We start from the raw sequence: 16734 nt of genomic DNA on the forward strand, positions 1-16734 counted from the left end.
CCTATAAAAGAGACTTAGCATCTTAATTTCTTTACAGTAAAATCAAATTATATGCACAAATTTTGAATATTATAATGAATATATTATGGTCTGATCATGTTGTCTGGCAGCTTCCCAGTGACAGACTGAAATGACAGTAAAGCGGCACCTGAACATTGCAGAAGACCCACAAAATGTAATTTCTATAATTTGCCTATGCTTTATTAGACATCCTAAGAGGGTCAAGCAACAATATTTATCAAAAGAAAAGGGTTTTCATTCTACTGCAGCACCATGATGGTAACAGTGGTGCAGCACCACAACAGTCAAAAGTTTACTGACGCTATTACACCAACCTTTATTTTACTAAAATTCAACCTTGCAAAAAAACCCCATAGCCATTTTTAATGTTAGCAATTGTTAAATATTATAATGAGCTGTGCATTGAAAAAGCTTGAGTACCAATGATGTGGAATTGCAGCGAGTATTATACTGACACATAATTTATTTTGGTGTTTCCTCAAAACAAAACCTAATTTTCAGCTTGGTCGGATGGCTGGAAAGTGCATGCGCTTACTTGTTGGCTCAATTTATTTCAGTTGTTTGTTTGTAAAGCTTAAGGATACACCTTTCACCATCTTACAATGCTGTGACTGCAGCCATTCCCCAACTCTTTGTGAATGGTATTCATGGCCATTGATCAGTGGTCTTTGATCAGTGGGCCTTGATCAGTGGCAACGGACTGAGAAAGAAACTGGTTCACCCGAAAGACAAAACTCCAAAACACAGACTTAACAACGTGGTTTATGCTGTACAGTGCAGCGAGGAATGCCCAGACCTCTACATTGGAGAGACCAAACAGCCACTTCACAAGCGCATGGCACAACATAGAAGAGCCACCTCCACAGGACAAGACTCAGCAGTCCATCTGCATCTTAAGGATAAAGGTCACTCTTTCGAGGATGCCAATGCTCACATTTTGGACAGAGAGGACAGATGGTTTGAAAGAGGAGTGAAAGAGGCCATCTATGTCCACTGTGAGCGACCATCTTTGAACAGAGGCGGTGGTTTACGACACCAACTGTCTGCCATCTATAATCCAGTTTTGAGTTCCCTCCCCAGACGCCTCAATGCCCACTCACATCCTGGGCCATCTGACCTCAGGAAATCACATGACAAGGTGGGGCCAGGTTTCACAATGAGCTCACCCGAAACCCTGGCTGATTAGGTCCCACACCCGCTTTCACACCTTGGCTCATGTGATTAGAGGATCACCAGGGGTCCTTTGTCCCTCTTTGGGGGGATACTCCCACTGGGTTTAAATCTGGGACTCTCGGCCATTTGTCCTTAGAACTGAAGAAGCTTCTCGGATGAGAGGTGAAACGTCTTCAAGCAACTTAAAGAAGTCCAGACGCTTTTCTTTGCAAACTCCTTTGACTACGATGACCTGGATGACTGAGAACCTTCACAGACATACTCCCAGCTGATTGTTCCTTCAGTGGGCTGGTTTCAGTCATTATGCAAATGTACTGTTTATAAGATTGGGGAAACCTGCAGTCAGCTGAGACTGAAGAAGTCACTTGGATGAGTGACGAAACATTTCTCTCACTGAAAACGCTACGTCCAGATGAACAGAATCAACTTTTGGAGGTCCAAAAGTTGAACAGAATCAACTTTTGGAGGCTCAGCGTCTGCTGTTCACATGACTGTGGAATATTTAGTAGCAAGACATTTCACGACTGAACTTGCACTGGAATTCACTGAGGTCTTGAGATCAACTCATGCTTTCACAAATGTTTGTAGAAGAAATCTGCATGTCTAGGTGCTTGATTGATTCCATAGCCACAGGTGCATAAAACCTTTGGCCATGGAATTGATTGAAAGACCTGAATTTAATGATTTGGATGGTTGATTTTTGACTTTTGGCAATATAAGGAAAAGAAGCTGACTGCCCCAAAACAATTGAAAAACTAATATTTTCAAATAAAAGTCCTTACTTATAAGAATTGCAGATGTTGCTGCTTGGTCTTCACTCGTTCAAGTGGAAAACTGCCAGTTTTTTCCCTTTTTTTGTTTAAATTATTGTCTGTCAATACTAGAGATGGCTGTGTGGGAAAATGCTAGTAAATCACAAGTTTCTGAAATAGTCAGACCAGCCCATCAGAAACCAATAACAATTCTGGGTTCAAAGTCACATTTATTTCCCCCATTTTAATGCTCACTTTGAACTTTAGCAGGCCATCTTGACCATGTCTAGATACCTGAATGCACTGACTCGGTTGCATGTGATTAGCTGATTAGATATTTGTTTTAATGACTAGTTAAACAGGTGCACCTAATAAAGTAACCAGTGATTGCATTTGTAAAGCATGTGCTGCAATTTCCATAGCCTCTTCTATCAGTTGTTTTATCTCACTTGTGAAATGAACCTTTCTATAGTTCAATTTTAGCAGGTGACAGCTTGCTAAGGATCACAGCCTGAACTGGTTCCATACATGCTGCTGGCCCACATTGATGTAGTACCTGCTTCAGAGTCAGATGGTTGGGAAGCACCACCATTTTCTGCAAAGGAGATTGATGGCTTCATCTACGGCAGAGGAACCATAGATGACAAAAACTCTCTAATGGTGTGAAAACATATTACTTTTGTGTGAGCTTACTTTTAAACACAGCTGAGGTATATTTGGCTAAACTGCTGATTTATTTCTTCTAGGGAATACTTCAGGCGCTGGAGTACTTGCTGTTAAAGGGCTATGCTCCACGCAGGGGATTTTACATCGGTCTTGGTCATGATGAAGAAGTATGTTAACAGTTTCACTACGACATTACAAACTTAAATGGGATTGGAAATATCACATTTTAATGGCTGTGCTCTTCAAAATCTCTTTTTTAAGATCAGTGGTCTCAATGGAGCGATGAACATAGTGCGTGTTCTGAAGCAACGTGGTGTCCAGCTGTTGTTTGTCATGGACGAGGGCCTGACTATACTTGATGGAATCATTCCTGGTCTTGAAGGACCTGCTGCTCTGTAAGAACCTGCCTGAACATGTGTTGTGTTGTGCACTTGTGTTGATCACATCTTATGTGTATGTGTACGATTTATGATTTGCAGAATTGGGTTAAGTGAAAAAGGCCAGGCCGCTATAAAGCTTAGTGTGTCTGTGGCCCCTGGTCACGCCTCGATGCCTCCCAGGGAAACTAGCATTGGGATCTTAGCCACAGCAGTCAAAAGGTGAGAGGAACATTGTTTTTAAACTATAATGAGTCCTGTTTAGCTTGTCTGTTCATATGTTTCACTGCTTACCACACTTTTACTACACCGTGTTTAAAAAGCTAGTATAAAAGATTTAACTGTGATCCTGCTTCCTCAGACTAGAGGACAACCCAATGCCAAGGTTATTTGGTTACGGCCCTGAAGTTGACACCTTTGAGCATCTGGCCCACAAGGTAGGGTAATCTAAATACTTCTTTACTAGTAGTATACTCCTGTACTCATTCTTTACTAACTACTAATTCTTTGCCTTCAGTTCAGTTTCCCACTAAAGTTCATAATGTCGAATTTGTGGCTCTTCTCTCCGCTCCTTAGCAGGTAATAACTACTAAATATCATTTAAACATAAATTCAAATGTCATGTTTTTTTGTGATTGGTTCCAGTGAAATAGACCAGTTTTTATGTTTCAGGATACTTGAAAGAAAACCAATATCTAATGCATTTGTAAGGACTACCACAGCAGTCACCTTTTTTAATGCAGGAGTAAAGGTGCAGTGATTATTTTAAATTGAACGTAATTCACAAGAAGTAAGACTTTAAGCCTGTTACTTTTCTTTGTAAAAATTCAATATTTCCTCCTTGTACAGATAAATGTTATTCCTTCCCTTGCTGAAGCTTATGTAAATCTACGAATTCACTCAGCGCAGTCGGTACAAGAGGTAGAGTTTGAAATTTTATTCTCCTTTTTGAGAATGAATGCCTTACTATGTACACTTTGACTTGAATATGAGATGTGCACCTGTTCATCCTTTCTAGGTACTGGAGATCATCAAAGATACAGTTGGTGATCAGCGAGTGAAGGTAGAACTTGTTGATGGATTTGACCCTCTACCCATCAGCGGTGCTGATGAGAAGGTCTTTGGCTTCCAAATTATTAAGAAAACGGTGTTGGACTTGTTTCCAACAGTTACAGTTGCTCCAGGTAGAGTTCATACAGATTTGTATGGAAGCATTTTAAAGCATCTTTCAGGACATTATAAATAATTTAATATCATATTTAAATGTGCAGGTATCTGTATTGGAAACACAGACAGTCGACACTTCGTCGACCTGACCAAAAATATTTATCGCTTTTCCCCGGCTTGGTTTAAGCCAGGTGACCCTGAGAGGTGAGAATTCAACAGTTTTGAATACTGAGACAATATATTTTGACCAAAAATGTCTGCAGACCTCAATTTAAAATTGAACAAATACAGTAAGAAGAATTCAACGTGCAGTGATTATTTCTCACTCTAGAAACAGATCATGCAGCATGAATAGAAGAGGGGAATATATAAAATACTTTCTTGTTCCAGGTACCATGAATCCTTTTTTTTGTTTTTCAGATACCATGGCATCAATGAAAGGATTTCCACTAAGAACTACGAGGAGATGATCGTTTTTAACTTCAATTTGATCCAGAACTGTGACATTAGGAAGCTCCCTGAGCCCCACAGCTCTGTCCATGAACTCTAAGCAATTGACAACATTGGTGATAAGATAAACACATGAATAGCATACACAATGCATTGATATTGCACTAAATAACTTTTGCATTATAGAATCAGAAACTACAATTTTGCTAATTTCAAAGTGGGATGTACTTTTATCTTTTATGTGGACTACTGACTCTTTTCAGTGATATGTGAGTAGATAGAGCACTGACCTTTCTGCAGTAAAATCACTGTGAATTGGCTATCTAGAATTTTGCATTCAATATTAAGTTTTGGTACTCTATGCAGACTGATGTACTATTTTTTTCTGAACTCTATGGTGGTATAATATGATACAATTAACCAATTATTATATATTTTTTATTGTGGGACACTGATAGTAGTGCAGTCATAAAGATACATTTTATTGCTTTTCTGATTTGGAGTGCTCATAATGAATGGTATAAATAACAGCACTACCTACAGGGATGCTTAACTTGAATCAAACACTGGACATCATGTTCAAAGAATACTGTTTTACTGGCTGACTCATTAAAATGATTCCAGATTTGTAAATGTGATTGAATCTGTTCACAATTTTAGATAGGCTTTCTTAACACAACAGTATGAGGAATTTGACAGTTTTTAATAACCCCTCAGCCATAAAAAGGTTGATGGGGTGTTGTTGTCAACCCAAGCCTTGTGTCACCTAGGATTTTCAGCAGGAACAATTCCTGGCACAAGTTCACCTACTTCCAAGGTGCATGGAGAGGACAAGGAACTAGCAACGCAGGAACTTCAGCAACACTTAAAAGTAAAGAGGAACAACTTTATTAACTGACGAACACGTTTCGGCTTGTGGCCTTCATCAGGGTCATAGTAACATTTAACACAATTTGTGCTTATATAAAGGGCAGGAAACAGCAAACCCCCCCCCCCCAAATTAACCAATCACGTCTTCATAGGTAAACCAGCTGACGTATAACAGGTTGGCATTGGTTAGTAGGTTAATTGGTTAAGTCACAGCCCAAGTAAATACTGGACAAGACCATTATCGATAAGGACAGGGGGAAGGAAAACATAATCCCCACCTATCTTAATATAAAACATGCGAGAAATACATAAAAAGAAAGAATGTTAGAATTATACAGAAAAATAGTAAAATGATTACAAAATAATAATAATAATAATAAAAAAAGAAGTCAGTACAACAGTGTGATTGGAAAACAAGAAGACACCATACATGGAAACACATTTGTGAAAAGGTCTTCATTTATGTCTCTAAAATGTAGACTTACGAAATGATATATCTAGAATGGTTCTCTTTTTTGCTTGCAGGTTCATTTAAAAAATTGTATTTTAGAATAAATAATAAATAGCTAATTTTAAAAATGGCTTTAATATATGGTAAAGCTGTTATTAATTAAAGCAAATGACACACAAGTGGTTTTCCACAAATTTGCACATTGCCGCTCACAGATGGAACCTTCAAAATTAAAATGCATTAACACAGCAGCCAAAAAATGAAATCTTAAGATGCTTGAAATGAAGGTCATAAGTGGTTGCAGATTTTGACTCAGATTTTACAGTGGATTTTTACTTTTTTTTTTCAATTAAATAAAGAAATCAGTAAATAAAAGATGTCGCAAATATGATACAAATTAAAACTCATGCAAGTTCAAATTAATGGAAAAACTGAATGTTCAATCTACAAATACAAGTTACAGTTTAAAATTTTTCATTTTTGAATTTTAATTTTATGGTTCATTCTTATGGTTTTCCCTATGCCTTTATGGTTGAGGTTTCAGTGTCAAGCTGGTCTGTGGGGTCTACTGGTGTGATTCCTGGATGTGGGAATGTTTGAATATTAGTGTCTTGAGGAACATTAACGGTAGTCATACGCAAGACCTCAAAGCACAAGAAGGTTTGCAAAAAGCAATTAGTCATCTAATAAAGTGTCTTAGAGTTAATTGCACAACACACCATAAAAGGTGACACTACAAGATGATTAGATAACTTTACCACCCTGAATATGGTAAATGCTTTAAACAGAGTTTTGATTTATCCTACACCAGAAAACAATACAGATACTTGAAGTGAGGGAACACCTTTCCATTCAAATCACTGCCAGAGTCCATACAAAAGTGCTCTGAAAGTTGATTTGGGAAACTGAACTGGGATGAAGAAACTACTTGTACAAGAGAGGTAATGAGCTATGTCTGAAAGCAGCTATAGAACAAATGTCAAAATAATTTTTTTGCATCTGAAAAGCTTAAAACGAGTTGACACAAAATAAAAATAAATATAATAAAATGCCCCTAGAAGTTCTGTGCTATGATCTAAAAGGTGTGCTTCCTATTGGCCAATAATACAGAGGCAGTAGTTGCCCAATGATGCGAGGTTTGAAAAATGCAGGTGGCACTTCATCTGTCTTCTCTTATTAATATATAAGAAGAACCTAATATTGTAGCTTCCTGAGGTCAGTGATCTCTTGGACAGTTTTGCATGATGGAAGGAAAAGACTGAACAGTTAGCAGTGCTGCTTTTATTGTTGCAGTTATTTGTTCGTCCTCCATAGTTGTGTAAATGTGATGCATATTTGCAAGTGAATACACATACATCGAACAGTGTTAAGTTTAGCATGCAATGATCTACCAAGACTGAGATTACTGTGGCAATGACAACTGGTCAGAGTTCATGTTCAGTTAATGTGTAAATGTGAAATTCAGATGGCAACTTTTCAATCTTATCTACACAGAAACAGTGGGTCTTGCTTCACAGTTAGCATCCTCAGATGAATAATGTAATGTAATTATAATCATATTTTATTTCATACGTTGCAAAACCTGGACTGGTTCACATAAGGATTAGACTCTGAAAGCCAAACCTCAAAACAAAAAAATTCAGATGAAGGACATGCACTTGTGTTCAAAATGACCAAAACTGTCCAAATGTGACATAACATTATAGTTATTAGCCATATGGTAATAAAAACAAGCTGAAACCCAAAACTCAGAACAAATAGTCCAGAGTCTCTAGGGCCAGTCACAGCACTTACAACTGTCTCGAAAGACTAAATTAGCTGGGCAGTTTTGGATCCATGTGATGCCATTGGCACAGCTGTAAAAAGAACCTGGAGCGTCAGGTTTGGCATATAGCCCACCAATTTTTGTAGCACAGAAGTTGTCAGTGGTTGTAGTAGTGATTGATGGTCTGGGATGAGGCAAAATGTGATCCTTATTTGTTGATGTCTCCTGATTCAGGTTGGTGTGAGCAGTTGGAAGTGGAGGAAGATCTGTAGAAACAATAGCTATAAAGTTATGATAATAATAATAATCATAACAATTATAAATTATTATTATTACTTATCAGTAAGTTAAATTAAATGCAATAAAAGGAGTTAACATTTAGTTAATATAAAATAAAAAATTATACTGCATAAAAATAATGCTAAATTAATAATCAGTTAATAATTACACGTTTGGTAGTGTGCATGTTAGTAGCATACAAGCTCTTTATTAGCCAAAGTTGATAATAATGCTAACAATAAAATTCTTCACAAAACCTAAAAAATTTGTAATTAAAGGTGTTGTACATGGATGTAGAGGCCTATAGTCAATACTCTTTGATAGCCCTTACTAACTGCAGTTGTTTCTTATGAACTGCAAATGTTAATAATGTTCAGATAACCTCCTATTAAATGATGGTCTCTTAGAATGTGTTTCCATTTGCTCCTTGTTCTAAAGTGAGGTGTAAGTCACTAGAAATTTGACACTTGGCACACACAGGCTCCGTACAAGTTTTTCCTCTTTACACTTCCCTGTAGCAATTAATATGTCCTTTTCTCAGGTGTTCCAATAAACCTTAATCAAATTTGGAGTTATACACACATTTTATCCTAATATTTTTTAATGGACAACTTTAGACATTTTAAAATGGTATTAAAATATTTTTTACATGTTTTTTCCTTATCTTTATTTTTATTTTCTAAATGCTCAGAACAGATCTCCTCCTTAAACTTTCTCTTTCTTTCAGCTGACCAGCTTTTGGTTTGTAAAAGGCCAGAAAGATATTCAACAGTGTCTCTCTGTTTCATATTATATAGATCCTGTCTGGGTTAATAAATGTCAGTGTAATAGTAGCTTTAGAGCGTTTCCTGTGAGTGAGAATTCACATCCTGAGTTCAAAGACTTAACCAGTATTCATTTGGATACATTGAACACTTGTTTTGTGTTTTATTTAAAAAAAGAATAGATCATCCTCAAGTGCTTTTATGACAGTATGACCAGTCTTTTATTGTTAAAGAGCAAATAATGTTAGGATTGTCACTGATGTGCTGCAGCCTTCTTACGTATTTCATTTAACAGTCATCAGGAAGCTATGACAGAATACAGTTATCCCAAATAAGGCATTAACAGCCTTTATATTGACTAATTGGAAAATATGCATACTAATAAGTAACTGGCTAGCTCAAAACGAACATAAAATGCTAATGTATGAATTTTATTACCTGGAAACAAAAGAGAGCGAAGAGAACTGATGAGGGGGTATCGTCCCTGTCCACAGAACTGTCCATTAAAGTCATCTAGATCCAGAGCCCAGACAAAGGCTCCTCCAAAAGTGTTGTTTTTTAGGTAACGGACCTGAAGCAGTAACAATAGGAACAATTTAATAACAGTATACACATTTTAATGTGATATGTGGTTTTAGTACCAATGTTGTCTGGCAATCTCCAAAAGTTGATTCTGTTCATCTGGACGTAGCGTTTTGTGGGAGAAACGTTTCGTCACTCATCCAAGTGACTTCTTCAGTTTCAGCTGACTGCAGGTTTCCCCAATCTTATAAACAGTACATTTGCATAATGACTGAAACCAGCCCACTGAAGGAACAATGGGCTGGGAGGTCAGTTCCTTAATCATAATTATGCAAATTCTCATGACCATTGATCAACAACCACTGACCAAAACCCACTGATCAAAGACCACTGATCAATGGCCATGAGTACCATTCACAGAGAGTTGGGGAATGGCTGCAATCACAGCATTGTAAGATGGCGAAAGGTGTACCCTTAAGCCCCGTCCTCGATTCAGAGATGGTCTTTCCCTTTTCACGTAAATGTCCTCCTTGACTCCGCGCTCAAACTAGAGTTCCTCCCTGTCCAGGATGTGTACATCCTCATCCTTGAAAGAGTGTCCACTGGCCTGTAGGTGTAAATAGACTGCAGAGTCCTGGTCTGACGAGGTGGCTCTTCTGTGTTGTGCCATCCGCTTCGCCAGAGGTTGTTTGGTTTCCCCGATGTATAAATCCTGTAGTGAAGTAGGTGGAATGAAGACACAGTTTCAAAAGCAAACACACTTGGTCGATGCTGAGAGTGGTCCTGTTGCTGAGGTTGGTGTCATCCTGTAATTTCTTACGGACTACCTCCAACGCTTACGTGACTGGGATGCAAGTGAAGAGAGATGTAACGTCGTACGAGACCATGGTTTCATCTGCCTCCATAATCAGAATCAGAATACTTTATTGATCCCTGGGGGAAATGACATCTCTCACCTTGTCAACAAAATCCAGTGTGTTCTGGATGTGGTGTTCAGAGCTGCCCACCAGCGGGTTGAGGATCGAAGCCAGAAACTTGGAGATGTTATAGGTGACAGAGTTGATCATGCATCACACTTCACATACAAGGGTCAGTTCTACAGGCAGAAACATGGGTGTGCCATGAGCTCCCCAGTTTCACCCATCGTGGCCAATTTGTACATGGAAGAAGTGGAAAAGAGGGCTTTGCTATCCTACCCTGGAACACCACCAAGCCATTGGTTCAGATATGTCGATGACACCTGGGTGAAAATCAAATCTGAGGACGTACTACACTTCACGGATCACATTACTTGGATGAGTGACGAAACGTTTCTCCCACAAAATGCTACGTCCAGATGAACAGAATCAACTTTTGGAGATTTACTTTCCTGGATGATTGAGAATGCATCAAGAAGTAATCTGGCAAAGAAAAACTGAGCAACATGCAGAAGCACATGTCTACCTTAGTCATAAAACTTTCTTTATTGTCATATCCAACCCACTCATTTTGTTTGGTGGCATATGGGACTTTCTGGTCCTCAATCAAGTGGACACTGGCCCCTTGAAGAAAGGTGCAAATCTGAAAACAGATAAAAAACACGTACTCTGTGTGGCAACTATATTAACATTGATTTGCTACTAAGACATAGGAACTGACTTAAAATGAAAATATTAATATGAGAGTGGGGATTTCTGTTTACCTCATAATACGACCAAATGCCGGGCTCCCTTGTAAATGTGCCAGCAGCAGCAGGGCTGCTGGCAGGGGCTCCAGCTTGACTGGATTGAGTAGAAAGATGAAACGTGTGTCCGTATGTAGCAAAGCCCATATTTAACTTTTGTACAGGTGTTCCCTTTTCCGCCCAGTACCTCATAGCAAAATCCTAAAATGTAAATCTATGTAAGTTATATTGTCATTAATATTAGTATTATCAGGTTCAGTGACTCACTGACTTTATAAATAATTTGTGATTTAAATTCTCAAGTGTTAGACTTAGAGAGGGGTGTAAAAATGGTGACAATCAATGTCAATCCATCGTCAGTTGGTTGAAAACTATGTGGAAAAGCGGAGATAGGATGAGAGCAAATGCAGTCTGAAACAACTGTCCTTGAAGGGCAAGGGCTATACTAAAACTTTGATGTTTTATGTTGCACTGGTAACTGGTATTGTTATCCCCAATAATGATATCTGCATTGTTTTCACAGTCATTTCTGCACTATATTAATATTTTTGTGTCATTGTGAAGTCATATAATGTTGTATCAAAAAATGTTATAAAGAGCTCAAAAAAAGAAAGTGCTTATGTCCCCTTTGACTAATATATTGCTTCAAAATTTGGAGACGATCTAATCAAAATGAAAGCTTTTTCCTAATACATACTAAAAGGGTGTATTTTTCATCTTTATTCATATGATTGGAGCAGAATTAGCTGAAATTTTTGTCTTTTACATGCTTTAAAACTTGAGATTTGAACATATTTAACATTTTTAACATATTTTCAGTCATTGTGTAATTTTGAGAAATAATATAGTGTCATAGTGATGGTGTAGTGTCTTGTGCTGCTCTCTCCATACCCTTTTATATGATATATAACTCAATATGGTTTCTTGAATTTATTTCATAAAGGTCAAATGTTTGGCCAACCTAGGTACACATGCCCCCCAAGACCTAGTATATTGTTGTGAAGTCTGAAGATGACCCATAAAAAGAAATTGTGTATGTAAAGTTTTTACTGATTTTCACATTGACTTGATTTTCATGAAAATTAAATCACCTTAGATCAGCTTGTTGGTATTTATCATTACATAAAATTTGAAATTATATCTTGCAAACTTTTGCAAACACTAGACTGCTAACAAACGGAACGAATTACATAATCCCTCTTTTTCAGGGGAGAAAAATGAACCCATCTACTCACAGTATTTAAGTAAACGTGGTCCCCAATATCTTGGGATCCTTTGTATAAGGGGCTGTTATGTCCTGTGACACTCTCCCAGGTACCATGAAAGTCATATGTCATCACATTAATAAAATCGACATACCTGATAAAGTGCATGAGAGGTCAAGGTCAACAAAACAGGTTTTGCAGGGCATACAATGTGATATTACTAATAAGCTTACTTTGATATCTCTGAGACTTCATAACCGGCATCAATAGTTCCTTTAACAGCAGACACAGCAGCAGAAATCATTAACCTGGGCTGTCCTGTTGATGTTCCCTCTGCCTCAAAGTCCTGTAGTAGCTCCTATAAACCACAGTAAAGAAAGGTAACTTTGTGGTTCATGCCAAACATCAGTAACTCCAAATCTCACCTTGCATAACACTGTGAATCTCTTCTTGTCTTCCAGAGGGCTCCCTCTTGCTGCAGGGTATTCCCAGTCTAGGTCTAGTCCATCAAAACCAAATTTTCTCAGTAGTTTGATAGAAGATTGTATAAATGTATTTCTGTTGGCTTGTGTTGACACCATAGTAGTGAACCTATGAAACCGATTGGCAAAAGAAAGGCACAATTAAAAAAATCTGCATAAAGAGAAAATTTATGATTCATTATTGTTTTATGCTCAGTGTCCCACTTTTGTGTTCCAAAGTTCCAACCTCCAACTGCCAGCAGGGTTTTAAGATTTGGATTCCTGTAGGAATATAAAGATACAGCAGCAAAGATTATTTTTTCTCAACATTTTGTAAGTGATATGAAGAGAGAATGTACTGACCTTTGTTTGAGTCCATTAAAGGATCTATAGAGTTCCTCATCATTCCATTCTGTGGTCACTAATTCATTTGCCTCATTAATACCAGAAAAGGCATAGATTAGGTGAGTACAAAGGTTCGGATCAATATTTGAAGGCATAAACCTCCCATTGCCAGGTCTGTATTGGGACCAGTTTGTGAAGTAACACATAAGTCTGGAGGATGAGACTGAATATGAAAGAACATTTTTTAAATCTCTTTAAAACATTATATGACTGTCCAATATAAAAGGGTTAGTACGATTTATGAAGTCACCCAGACTGCCAAACGCGAGACAGAGACCTTAACAGTTGCATTTTTTTTGTTACATAAAAATAGTTAAATTGGAAAATATGCATACTAATAAGTAACTGGCTAGCTCAAAACGAACAGAAAATGCTAATGTATGAATTTTATTACCTGGAAACAAAAGAGAGCGAAGAGAACTGATGAGGGGGTATCGTCCCTGTCCACAGAACTGTCCATTAAAGTCATCTAGATCCAGAGCCCAGACAAAGGCTCCTCCAAAAGTGTTGTTTTGTAGGTAACGGACCTGAAGCAGTAACAACAGGAACAATTTAATAACAGTATACACATTTTAATGTGATATGTCGTTTTAGTACCAGTGTTATCTGGCAAAGAAAAACTGAGCAACATGCAGAAGCACATGTCTACCTTAGTCATAAAACTTTCTTTATTGTCATATCCAACCCACTCATTTTGTTTGGTGGCATATGGGACTTTCTGGTCCTCAATCCAGTGGACACTGGCCCCTTGAAGAAAGGTGCAAATCTGAAAACAGATAAAAAACACGTACTCTGTGTGGCAACTTGACATATTAATATTGATTTGCTACTAAGACATAGGAACTGACTTAAAATGAAAATATTAATATTAGAGTGGGGATTTCTGTTTACCTCATAATAAGACCAAATGCCGGGCTCCCTTGTAAATGTGCCAGCAGCAGCAGGGCTGCTGGCAGGGGCTCCAACTTGACTGGATCGAGTAGAAAGATGAAACGTGCGTCCGTATGTAGCAAAGCCCATATTTAACTTTTGTACAGGTGTTCCCTTTTCCGCCCAGTACCTCATAGCAAAATCCTAAAATGTAAATATATGTAAGTTATATTGTCATTAATATTAGTATTATCAGGTTCAGTGACTCACTGACTTTATAAATAATTTGTGATTTAAATTCTCAAGTGTTACAATTAGAGAAGGGTGTAAAAATGGTGACAATCAATGTCAATTCATCGTCAGTTGGTTGAAAACTATGTGGAAAAGCGGAGCGTGGATGGGAGCAAATGCAGTCTGAAACAACTGTCCTTGAAGGGCAAGGGCTATACTAAAACTTTGATGTTTTATGTTGCACTGGTAACTGGTATTGTTATCCCCAATAATGATATCTGCATTGTTTTCATAGTCATTTCTGCACTATATTAATATTGTTGTGTCATTGTGAAGTCATATAATGTTGTATCAAAAAATGTTATAAAGAGCTCAAAAAAAGAAAGTGCTTATGTCCCCTTTGACTAATATATTGCTTCAAAATTTGGAGACGATCTAATCAAAATGAAAGCTTTTTCCTAATACATACTAAAAGGGTGTATTTTTCATCTTTATTCATATGATTGGAGCAGAATTAGCTGAAATTTTTGTCTTTTACATGCTTTAAAACTTGAGATTTGAACATATTTAACATTTTTAACATATTTTCAGTCATTGTGTAATTTTGAGAAATATAGTGTCATAGTGATGGTGTAGTGTCTTGTGCTGCTCTCTCCATACCCTTTTATATGATATATAACTCAATATGGTTTCTTGAATTTATTTCATAAAGGTCAAATGTTTGGCCAACCTAGGTACACATGCCCCCCAAGACCTAGTATATTGTTGTGAAGTCTGAAGATGACCCATAAAAAGAAATTGTGTATGTAAAGTTTTTACTGATTTTCACATTGACTTGATTTTCATGAAAATTAAATCACCTTAGATCAGCTTGTTGGTATTTATCATTACATAAAATTTGAAATTATATCTTGCAAACTTTTGCAAACACTAGACTGCTAACAAACGGAACAGATTACATAATCCCTCTTTTTCAGGGGAGAAAAATGAACCCATCTACTCACAGTATTTAAGTAAACGTGGTCCCCAATATCTTGGGATCCTTTGTATAAGGGGCTGTTATGTCCTGTGACACTCTCCCAGGTACCATGAAAGGCGTACGTCATCACATTAATAAAATCGACATACCTGATAAAGTGCATGAGAGGTCAAGGTCAACAAAACAGGTTTTGCAGGGCATACAATGTGATATTACTAATAAGCTTACTTTGATATCTCTGAGACTTCATAACCGGCATCAATGGTTTCTTTACCAGCAGACACAGCAGCAGAAATCATTAACCTGGGCCGTCCTGTTGATGTTCCCTCTGCCTCAAAGGCCTGTAGTAGCTCCTATAAACCACAGTAAAGAAAGGTAACTTTGTGGTTCATGCCAAACATCAGTAACTCCAAATCTCACCTTGCATAACACTGTGAATCTCTTCTTGTCTTCCAGAGGGCTTCCTCTTGCTGCAGGGTATTCCCAGTCTAGGTTTAGTCCATCAAAACCAAATTTTCTCAGTAGTTTGATAGAAGATTGTATAAATGTATTTCTGTTGGCTTGAGTTGACACCATAGTAGTGAACCTATGAAACCGATTGGCAAAAGAAAGGCACAATTCAAAAGATCTGCATAAAGAGAAAATTTATGATTCATTATTGTTTTATGCTCAGTGTCCCACTTTTGTGTTCCGAAGTTCCAACCTCCAACTGCCAGCAGGGTTTTAAGATTTGGATTCCTGTGGGAATATAAAGATACAGCAGCAAAGATTATTTTTCTCAACATTTTGTAAGTGATATGAAGAGAGAATGTACTGACCTTTGTTTGAGTCCATTAAAGGATCTATAGAGTTCCTCATCATTCCATTCTATGGTCACCAATTCATTTGCCTCATTAATACCAGAAAAGGCATAGATTAGGTGAGTACAAAGGTTCGGATCAATATTTGAAGGCATAAACCTCCCATTGCCAGGTCTGTATTGGGACCAGTTTGTGAAGTAACACATAAGTCTGGAGGATGAGACTAAATATGAAAGAACATTTTTTAATCTCTTTAAAACATTATATGACTGTCCAATATAAAAGGGTTAGTACGATTTATGAACTCACCCAGACTGCCAAACGCGAGACAGAGACCTTAACAGTTGCATTTTTTTTTGTTACATACAAATGATCAAATATAAAATTTGCATTTGCGAAATTTGTATTTCAATTTCTCTTACCTGAGATCACAATTAGGATGCGCATGATGGCTGAGGTCAGACTGGTAATGTAATAAAACAGTGCAGCAAAGAAAAAAAAATGCAGAATCTATGATAATCATTAACTCAAAGTAAACCTGATAGGTTTGTAGCTTAAACCTATTCGCTAGACCGTTCAAGACAATTTAACTACACAGCAATAGCAAGACACGAGTAGGCAAAGTTTTTTATGTTTCTCGTGCACGGGAGTGAACTGGACAAACGCCGTTCCTTCGCTTGACCCCAGTTTCTCTCGTCTGCTCCCCCGTAACACTGCTCTTTTATTGAGGTTACATGAATATACATAGGTTCATTAACATATGACGTCTACATACACACAAAGAGTACCTTGCCTGTGCGTTGTGTATGTATGTGTGTGTGTGTGTGTGTGTGTGTGTGTGTGTGTGTGTGGGGGGGGGGGGG

The 16734-nt window shown here is 37.6% G+C and overlaps 2 protein-coding genes across 2 annotated transcripts; one reads left to right on the top strand and one right to left on the bottom strand.

The window, feature by feature from the left end:
* Window positions 1-2076: 2076 nt before the first annotated feature.
* Window positions 2077-5200, top strand: LOC134618920 (N-fatty-acyl-amino acid synthase/hydrolase PM20D1.2-like). Its single transcript, XM_063464540.1, has 11 exons — window positions 2077-2606; window positions 2693-2779; window positions 2874-3007; window positions 3092-3211; window positions 3351-3426; window positions 3507-3568; window positions 3662-3740; window positions 3839-3910; window positions 4008-4173; window positions 4261-4360; window positions 4577-5200. The coding sequence occupies exons 1-11, from the start codon at window positions 2475-2477 to the stop codon at window positions 4704-4706; spliced, it is 1158 nt and encodes a 385-aa protein (XP_063320610.1). The 5' UTR covers window positions 2077-2474; the 3' UTR covers window positions 4707-5200.
* Window positions 5201-7698: 2498 nt separating this feature from the next.
* On the bottom strand, window positions 7699-16318 carry LOC134619223 (chitotriosidase-1-like). The gene is made up of 20 exons (XM_063464994.1): window positions 16294-16318; window positions 16181-16207; window positions 15890-16094; window positions 15753-15809; window positions 15492-15657; window positions 15300-15424; window positions 15097-15220; window positions 13883-14065; window positions 13641-13757; window positions 13386-13518; window positions 13242-13268; window positions 12950-13154; window positions 12812-12868; window positions 12551-12716; window positions 12359-12483; window positions 12156-12279; window positions 10939-11121; window positions 10701-10817; window positions 9174-9306; window positions 7699-7958 (listed from the first exon to the last, which is right to left on the bottom strand). Exons 1-20 carry the CDS (start codon window positions 16316-16318, stop codon window positions 7699-7701), a joined length of 2559 nt encoding a protein of 852 aa, XP_063321064.1.
* Between the last annotated feature and the right edge of the window lie 416 nt (window positions 16319-16734).

The sequence above is a fragment of the Pelmatolapia mariae genome, linkage group LG20 (genome assembly GCF_036321145.2).
Source record: "Pelmatolapia mariae isolate MD_Pm_ZW linkage group LG20, Pm_UMD_F_2, whole genome shotgun sequence".
NCBI classification, from domain to species: domain Eukaryota; kingdom Metazoa; phylum Chordata; class Actinopteri; order Cichliformes; family Cichlidae; genus Pelmatolapia; species Pelmatolapia mariae.